At 35.3% G+C, this 10,399-nt stretch overlaps 1 protein-coding gene across 1 annotated transcript in view; it reads left to right on the forward strand.

The window, feature by feature from the left end:
- The window catches only part of GPC5 (glypican 5), a 1,328,413-nt gene extending 1,322,381 nt beyond the window's left edge, over positions 1-6,032 (forward strand). The window contains exon 8 of the mRNA XM_060080202.1: positions 5,875-6,032. Within this exon, the coding sequence (XP_059936185.1) occupies positions 5,875-6,032 (158 nt within the window). The remainder of the gene's footprint in view (positions 1-5,874) is intronic.
- The last annotated feature ends 4,367 nt before the right edge of the window (positions 6,033-10,399 follow it).

A 10,399-nucleotide genomic window follows, 5' to 3' on the forward strand; every position in this document is an offset into this window, starting at 1 on the left:
AAATGGATTAAAGACTTAAATGTAAGGCCAGATACTATAAAACTCTTAGACGAAAACCTAGGAAGAACACTCTTTGACATAAGTCACAGCAAGATCCTTTTTGACCCACCTCCTAGAGAAATGGTAATAAAAACAAACAAATGGGACCTAATGAAACTTAAAAGCTTTTGCACAGCAAAGGAAACCATAAACAAGATGAAAAGAGAACCTGAAGAATGGGAGAAAATATTTGCAAACGAAGCACCTGGCAAAGGATTAATCTCCAAAATTTACAAGCAGTTCATGCAGCTCAATATCAAAAAAACAAACAACTCAATCCAAAAATGGGCAGAAGACCTAAATAGACATTTCTCCATAGAAGATATACAGATTGCCAACAAACACATGAAAGGATGCTCAACATCACTGATCATCAGAGAAATGCAAATCAAAACTACAATGAGCTAATACCTCACACTGGTCAGAATGGCCATCAACAAAAATCTACAAACAATCAATTCTGGAGGGGGTGTGGAGAAAAGGGAATCCTCTTGCACTGCTGGTAGGCCACTATGGAGAACAGTATGGAGGTTCCTTAAAAAACTAAAAATAGAACTACCATATGACCCAGCAATCCCACTACTGGGCATATATTTTGAGTGAACCATAATTCAAAAAGAGTCATGTACCACAATGTTCATTGCAGCACTATTTACAATAACCAGGACATCTAATCAACCTAAGTTTCCATCGACAGATGAATGGATAAGGATTTGGCACATATATACAATGGAATATTACTCAGCCATATAAAGAAACGAAATTGAGTTATTTGTAGTGAGGTGGATGGACCTAGAGTCTGTCACACAGAGTGAAGTAAGTCAGAAAGAGAAAAACAAATACCGTATATATATGAAATCAAAAACAAATGTTTCTGAAGAACCTAGGGGCAGGACAGGAATAAAAATGCTGATGTCAAAAATGGACTTGAGGACACGGGGATGGGGAACGGTAACCTGGGATGAAGTGAGAGAGTGATGTTGACCTATGTACACTACCAAATATAAAATAGACAGCTAGTGGGAAGCAGCCGCATAGCCCAGGGAGATCAGCTCGGTGCTTTGTGACCATCAAGAGGGTTGGGGTAAGGAGGGTCGGAGGGAGATGCAAGAGAGAGGGGATATGGGGATATATGTATACGTATAGCTGATTCACTTTGTTATACAGCAGAAACCAACAATGTAAAGCAATTATACTCCAATAAAGATGTTAAAAATAATAGCATCAGGAACTGAAAAAAGATCCAAACAATATTTTCTCTGCTACCAACTCTATCCTGAAAAACAAAATCTATTTATCATTAATTATTGGAGAATAACCAATAATTCATTTGATGCAGTAACAAATAAATAATTCCCAACATTACCCAGAGCTGAAATATCTCAATACATCATACTACTTTAAAGTAAACTTTGGTTTATAGTCAGAATCTCCCATTAATGTTTTAATCCATTGTTTAATTTATTAGCAATTAGAAGTACTTCATTATTCTTACACAATTGTCAAAAAGGAAGACTACTCATGGTTATAAAGAGTCGACCAACAGGACTATAAATAAATCTCAGACATTTGCCCATAGAGAATGGAAGAGGTTGTCATGAGAATAGCCCCATTTACTCGTCAGACTGTCTGAAAGTCAAATATATAATCACAGAGATCACCTTCAGTTAGGGTGTTCATGATTACCATGGACGTTTTCTCTTCAAAATTACAATTACTCTGCTTTTGTTATTGGATTACATGGAAGCCCCCAAGGAAAACTGGAAAATTACTCAGCATTTTTCAGGATGTATCCTAGATTCAAGTGACTCAATACCCTGGGTGGAACTATCAATCATATTTCCTGGGAGATAAGAATGGAGTAATCACTAATAAAATTGGTAAATTGTTATATAAGCCATATCAGATTTATTAGACTCCTAAATGTCCTGCCAATATGACTGATTTGGGTATAAATGACCATCTAAGTCCAGCAAGTAATGACCAAGGTTAATAGTTTTTATTTAACATAACAAGATCCATAGTAGCTTTATTTAACAAGTATTTGCTAAGTTAATATTCTCATACTGAATCTTTTCCATTACGTTCACCACTTTTCTTCTTAGATGAAAATTCTAAGTTCACATCTAATTCTAATATTTTATTCTACACTTGGTGTTGCTGTAATATAATTCTATGTCTTTATATTAAAAGAGACTGAATTTGAGAAACTAAATAGACATTTTTCCAAATACATACAAATGGTGAACAGGTACATGAAAAGATGCTCAACAGCACAAATTATCAGGAAAGTATAAATCAAAACAACAGTGAGACTTCCCTGGTGGTCCAGTAGTTAAGACTCTGTGCTTCCACTACAGGGGGCACGGGTTCAATCCCTGGTCAGGGAACTAAGATCCCACTTGCCGCACTGTGCAGCCAAAAAAAACAAATAACAAAAACAAACAAACAGAAACAATGAGATATCACCTCACACCTGTTAGAATGGCTATTATCAAAAAAGACAAATGATAAGTGTTGACAAGAATGTGGAGAAAGGGGAACACTTGTGCACTCTTTGTGGGAATATAAATTGATACAGCCACTATGGAAAACAGTATGAAGTTTCCCTAAAAAATTAAAATATGGAATTACCGTATGATCTAGGAATTCCACATCTGGGTATATAGCCAGAAGAAATGAAGACCAGATCTTGAAGAGATATCTGCACTCCCATGTTCATTGCAGCATTAATCACAATAGCCAAGATATGGAAACAGCCTAACAGTTGTCAATGAATGAATGAATAAAGAAGATGTATTGTATATAAAACCAATAGAATATTATTCAGCCATGAGATAAAAGAAAATCCAGCCATTTGCTACAACTTAGATGAAGTTTGGGGGCATTATGCCAAGTGAAATAAGTCAGAGAAAGACAAATACCATATTATATCACTTATAGGTATAACTTTAAAAAAGCCAAACTCATAGAAACAGAATAGATTCATGACTGCCAAGGACTAGGATGTGGGGGGGGACATGAGATGTTGTTCAAAGGGTACAAACTTCCAGTTATAAGATAAATAAGTTCTGGATAGCTAATGTAGAGCATGGTGATTACAGTGATTAATACTGAATTATATACTTGAAAGTGCTAAGTAGATCTCAAATCTTCTCACCAAGAAAAAGAAATGATAATTATGTGACATGATGGAGACATTAGCTAACACCATGGTGGTAATCATTTTGCAATATGTAAGTACATCAAGTCTACATATTATAAACAAACTTACATAATGTTATATATCTATTATATCTCAATAAAACTGGGGCGGGGATCAAACTGAATTGGAGAAATGTATTTTTACAGTTTTGTAATTCTCTGCCCTGGATTAAATTCATCAATTTATTCATTCACCTAGTTATTACTAAATGCTTACTAGGTGAATACAGAAATTAATGACAGATTCCATACTCTCAAAGAAAGGCAGCCATAGACTAACAGAGTTCAAAGTTTCTTAAAGACCATGAAAGTATGTGTATAAAATTATATTAAAACATTGTTCTGTACCAATATCTACTTTTTGAATCTTTTAAAATAAGTGAATACACTCTTCTTAACCTAGTTCTCTACTAATGGACACTTAATGTCACTAACAATGCACAGATTAACATTTTGTGAATAAATATGTGCATATTTTAAAAATTATTCCCACGGAATTTCTCCATTAAAGTGCAACTTTGGGGTCTAGGTACGTGTACATTTTAAACACTTTTGGTATATTTTGGCAATCTTCCTTGATAAAGGGTTAATCCTTGCCAAACTGGCTGTCATCACCTCTCTGTCCTGCCTTTGTCAACCAGACTGTATATAATTGACACCTCATCTTGTATAAGATTGTATCACTTCCTAGCACCAACCATCAGGCATGTGCTTGAGTTTTAATATTACATTTGTTTTTGTAATAGCATGGCTATCTGTCTTCCCCCGCCAGACTGTAAGCCACCAAAGGCAGAAATATGAATTTATTGTCATTTTTGTGTGTCACTAGTATGCGTAGAAAAGGTTATTTTAAATTACTTCATTTTTGTTTATTAATGTGAGAAATCTCTGAACCAATTTTTTTTATGGGTCTTTGGTTGAGCTTTGGTATAATTTACACACTTAGTTAATTAAATTCCTTTCCTCAAGGGATCTTCTTTCTTTTCATATAATTCTTATCTCAAGGGACCGTCATCCTTAGAACTATCAAATCTCTACCTCTGATGTTAAAATGGCATCTGACTGAAGATGGGATATCCCTCCTGGCACTGCCTGACTTGCAGGCGGAAGATTTAACATGTTTTTATTTTCATATCTGTACTCAACATGGTACCCCCTGAACCCAGACCAGTGCCTGGCTCATGAATGAATGAGGAAAATACCAGCTCAGGAAGGTATAAGGAAAAGTTATTCATGAATCCAATCCAGGCACCTCCTGACAGTGCTTTTAAAAAGAAAAGTAAATCCCTTAAAGCTCAAATTTATGTAGTTATCTTGGAAAAAAAATTTTAATTGCCTAGAGTCTGCATAACTCCTTGTTATACTCTAGCATAACAAGGAGTATAAAACCATGACTAAAATATTCACACTCCACTCCAGTCCCTATAAAAAAAGGAATTGCTAGTTTATTCATCTTGTCTAATGACACAGAAGGGCAAAACAAGTACCCAGACAATGAATAATAATGCAAGAGCTCAGACTGTAAAATCAATATGTCAGATCAGTAGAGCTGAGCTTTGTTTTAATGCTCTCATCCTTAAATGCAATAGAGTTTACCTTTGAATTATATATATGTATTGACCTAATTACATAAATATTGACTTTTCCTTATATGAAGCTTTGTTTTTCCAGTCTCACTGTAATTACGATGTCAATATTTGTGGCTGTAGTAACATTGAATTTAAACTTGTTAATTGTGACAGATGGTGGCATGCCATGGGATAATCCAGACAGTCTTACAGTCTCAACACACTGGTGGCACTAGATAGTAACTGATAAATCAGTAATTCCATAGGTATACCATAGTAAGGTAAACTTCTTTAAGAAAATAACTATTTCATTCCCAATAATTTGAGAACTGGTCTCCTCCTCCGTTTGTCAGGCTTTAAAACACACAGAAGTAATAACCAGGATGTGACTAGATCTCGGTCTGTAACTTTGCACATTTTTTTTCTTTAATCAAACACTTCATCCCTAACTTCAAGCCACAATCCATCCTACTAACAAATTCTTTGATCTATTGACTGTACCTGTATCCCCATAGCTCTGCATGTGTATAAAAGATAACATTTAATATTTTTTATTATTCTTTGATGTATTTCAATAAGGATCCTATGCAAAGTTTAGCTTAATGCAAAATATGATCTGTATAAATTTTATTTCTTAAAAATGTCCTACTTCATTATTTCTCCTTACATGTTATTATTTTCATAAGAAAAGATTTCACACAGTTCCTACAGGTGTTACCTCTCTGGGACAAGCAATAATGCTATACTTCAGGTCATTTTAATTAAATTGCTTTACTTCAATAACATTTAGAGAAACATTCCAAGTGCTTTAAAAAGCTGGAAAGTGCTTTGATTTGTTCTTGTAAAGTTTCTGAACACTCCCACTCAAGGTCCTGTACCTTCCAATTTAAGAAGAGCAGGAGTATGTGTCATATTCATCTTTTAGAGTTAGGTGAAACACACAGGGAATGCTACACAAAAAGAATAAAACAATGGGGTCCACGATTGGGCTTAAGAGCTGTTCTAGATATATCATGGTGAGCTAGTTATCCATCATGCTGTTTTTTCTTATTTGCCTCTACAGGGATGCCAGATGAGATGAACCTCAGTGATGTAAAGCAAATCCATCAAACAGACGGTAGTAGTACTTTAGACACAACTGGAGCAGGATGTACAGCAACAGCTGAAACTATGGCATTGGCTCTGATGGGTGCAGTGATGTTACTTCCTGGGTTTTGGTAACTGAACTCTTCTGCCCTGATATATATGTCTTATTAGAGTCTTAACTTCTCCCCTCTGTTTCTCCAAGTGGAATAAGAGATCTTTTCAAATGTAACAATTATATTTATGAAAAGGTATGTCACACTAACTTAGAAGCCAAGTTGGTATGTTCGCAAAGTATCTAAAAATCAACGTTTAAATGAAAGACTGTTTGAAAACATGTCTTCTTTGAATCTAATTTAAACATTCTTAAGTTCTAACATATTAAACCTGCTTATATGAAGAGCACGGAAGCGACTTTGAATAAGAAGGATTTAGTATATCTGTAATTTTATTATCCTCAATTCCAACCTCTTCCTTTTTAAAAGAAAAATGTTTTAAATTGAAGGTATATTTTCAGGACACTGAAAACAGTACATAGTGTTTCTTAAAATATTGGAATTAGAATTCCATTAAATGAATCAAAACAAACAATGGCAAGTAGTATGCATGCATTTTCAAGAGATTCTTCCATTTTGCAAGTTATAGAAAGAAATGGCTGAAAGACTATAAGTTATAGAGTAGATTGCCGAGGAGCATTTCATGTAATTTCATTGAAGATGATTGATAATTATTATCCACTGTAACTTAGCCACTGACAAACCTTAAAGCTGAGTATTTTGATAACATCTGATTTGTATCCCATTATATACAAAATGCATCTTTGGTATTGTGACTCTTGCCTCCTCTCTCTTTGCCAAATGGATTTAGCTACATTGCAAACACACGCCTGCTCTAGGAATATTGCTAATAAAGCTGTTAATTATTTGGTGGAAAACTTTAAAGAATACTGATCATTTTCTCCTGGAAAAATGATATTTTCATCCATTTTCAAAATATTATTTGCTGTTTTTTTAAACTTGATATTGAACAAACAATTGTCTATACATTTCTAAGGTTCCTATCAGTGTCTAAAGATGTACTAATACAGAATATATGGCACACAATGTTTTAGCTCTTTTCCTATTTTCACATTAGCAGAGCCACTAATCCACAGTCCCTGATTTCCCAGTTGTGATAAGGTGCCTCAGCAGGCACTGATTAGGATGTGTCTATCACTGTACTTAGGAGGAAGAGATAAGTCAGCTTTTATTAAGAAGTATCACATCCAGTTGATAGCCAGAAAATATAATTAATACAAAGTGACAGAATAGAAAAGAGAAGTGCTGAACTTATAAAATTAAAAAAAAAATTCAAAAGGATTTGAAATGACCTCTGTAAAAGAACTGAAGGGGACTCTATCAACAGCAAAGATTTGCGAGATGAAATCAAATGAGGAAACTCTATATGATCAAACCCTGTTCTCCCTCAGGTTCTCAATTATTCAAATAAGCTGTTGACTGTCACCTTAAACCACACTATGTTTATACCACCCAGTCACATTTTCTTGTCTGTTAAAACATGCCTCAGAACTGGAAGTGTTACTCTACCTGCCAATTCTGGAGGTCATTTTCCTAAGCTTCCATTCCACCTTAATATGTGTTCCATGATCTGCTTGGCTTATAGCTCATATGCACCACCATGCTCCCAAAATTACAAACTTAGCATATTTTTTTAAATTTTCATTTCAACTTCAGCTCTCTATTTAAATAGCTCTGAAACGAGTAAAATGAAGTCAACCATTTGTGGCGCTCCAGCCCAAGTCACAGTTGGCTTGCCACGACAATGCTTCTGACCCAAACCTTGAGGCGACAGTAAGAAAAACCAACTGAAGAACATGGTTCAGCAGCCTGAGATGTACCTGGATAAAATCGGTTGATAAGAGATAATTTTAGGTATAGAAGGAAATGGTTAAAAGCAGAGTAGTGACAAAATCAATAGTATGAATGGGGCTTCCCTGGTGGCGCAGTGGTTGAGAGTCCGCCTGCGATGCAGGGGACACGAGTTCGTGCCCCGGTCCAGGAAGATCCCACATGCCGCGGAGCGGCTGGGCCCGTGAGCCGTGGCCGCTGAGCCTGCGCATCCGGAGCCTGTGCTCCACAACGGGAGAGGCCACAACAGTGAGAGGCCTGCGTACCGCAAAAAAAAAAAAAAAAAAATAGTATGAATGAATATTTTTTATCAACTAAATTTTACATACTCAAATGGGTCTTGTCTACCTCCACGTAGGCACTTAGGAGACCATATATATACCATAATCGTGTAGCTAGAGCTCAAAACACTTGGAGGTTTTCAGAATTTCTTGAAGAGCCTGAGGCATACTATTTTAATATTCTCAATGAGGTTATTCATTCTTTAATATTCTACTCGGTAGCAGGTTACATTTGTATAGCTCTTTACAATTTACAAGGCTATTTCAGATGAGATAAAACGTCTCATCTGACCTTCCTCATCCCTCAAGGATGGGCTCAATTTTTAGTCAAATAAAAACAATAACACTGAGGTTTTTGTGTGTTTTTTTTTAATATGGCTCAGAATTTGCTATGGAAGAGTTTTCCATCAGTAAAGTCTAAAAAGTTCTTACGTAATGGTAAAATTGTTAGAATACATGTGTACTTTTCAAGATGACTTAAAGGATAGCATTCAGGTAAATATACATGTATTTTAAAATATCGCCCACATAGTTACAGTCACATACTGGGAGCACTTAAAGGAATTTTCTTGAATTTCTGAGTTATTTTTATACAAATTAATCATGAAACAGTCCAGCGTTTTGCATGAATTGGGGAATAATCAGTTAAAAATCTGAGCTAACATTCACTTGGCCTTCCCTTTGCATATATACCATGATAAATGCTTTTATGCACAATCTCCCCTATAATATTACCACCTCCACTTTACCAATGAGGAAACTGAGGCTAGAAATATTATGTAACTTGTTTGGTGTGATACAAATAGAGTAGAATCAGACAGGTAAGTAATATCTCTAAATAAACTATATACATTCCTGATTAAAAGCTATAATAGTTCTAGAACAGTGGTAAAGAATCTTGAGGTTAGCATAAAAGTCATTCAGAGGTGATTTAAGTCTCCAAACAAGTATTAAAAAAAATACAATTAACTGTACAATTCTAATTGTATAATTATCAAATTGCATATTAGTGTAAAAGCATAGTGAAAAGGAAAAATGTAAACATGAACATTTTCTACCCTACCAATCAATAGTCTCCCACATGTGAAAATTCTATTCAAACACATCAGCCTCTAAAATAAACCAGCTACCGGGCCTCCCTGGTGGCGCAGTGGTTGAGAGTCCGCCTGCCGATGCAGGGGACGCGGGTTCGTGCCCCGATCCCGGAGGATCCCACATGCCGCGGAGCGGTTGGGCCCGCGAGCCATGGCCGCGGAGCCTGTGTGTCCGGAGCCTGTGCTCCGCAGCGGGAGAGGCCACAGCGGTGAGAGGCCCGCGTACAGCAAAAAAAAAAAAATAAATAAATAAATAAAAAATAAAATAAAATAAACCAGCTACCAAAAATGAGAAAACACACACACATTTTTTTTAACTATAACAGAATCATGAAATTTCATTTTATTTTCTGTGCAACTGAAGGGTTGAAACATTTCTTTGGCCATAAGACAAAGGATGACATTAAAAATAAGCAAGGAAGGAAGAAAAGAAGGGAGGACAGGAGGGAGGGAGGGAGGGTGGGGCAGAATATAATTTTTAAAAATCTCAGGTTTGCCTTTTATCCTCTATTTGTTCAGGAACAAACAAATAATGAAATAATGCCTGGAGTGTTCTTTTCTAATTAAAGGACAGAAGTTAATATGCTATTTCTTCCCAAACACTCAGATTTTCTGAAGCACTCAATACTGATGTTTTGAAAAGGACTCAATTTATGGTTAATTGTTTCCAATCACTTAAAATATTGTTTCTGTCATCAGAACACTTCAGGTACAATTAAAATAGTTTCTTCCTGAGTGAATTCATTCAACTTAGACATGCGATTCTATGAGGTATTCACTGAGCAGTCTGTGATATCAGTATTTCTTTAGGTTGCAAACTTGGTATCCTGTACAATGACATGGGTTGTACAAAAACAGAAATAATTGTTAGGTATGACTTTGGGCATATCAAGTTTTTCTTTAATTGTAGATTGTTGTATATCAATCATTTCTGATTAAAGTATAGATAAAACATTTCTCAGTTTTAAAATCTGCTTTCTTTGCCTTTGCTAGAATTACATGATGATTGAATTACTCTTATATCATCATTATTTTGTAAATGGATATTTAATCAAATGCAGTTCCTAAACTATCCTGTCTGCCTCCATATGCAAAAAAAAAAAAAAAACTGAAGAATTTCATCACAATATGATTAATAACTTCACTGTAACAAGGACAATAACTTATTTGCAATATGGTCGTGGTAGAGATGGATATTTGTGGATAAATTTGCAAACATCTGA

This window comes from Mesoplodon densirostris, chromosome 17 (genome assembly GCF_025265405.1).
Source record: "Mesoplodon densirostris isolate mMesDen1 chromosome 17, mMesDen1 primary haplotype, whole genome shotgun sequence".
In the NCBI taxonomy this organism is placed as follows: domain Eukaryota; kingdom Metazoa; phylum Chordata; class Mammalia; order Artiodactyla; family Ziphiidae; genus Mesoplodon; species Mesoplodon densirostris.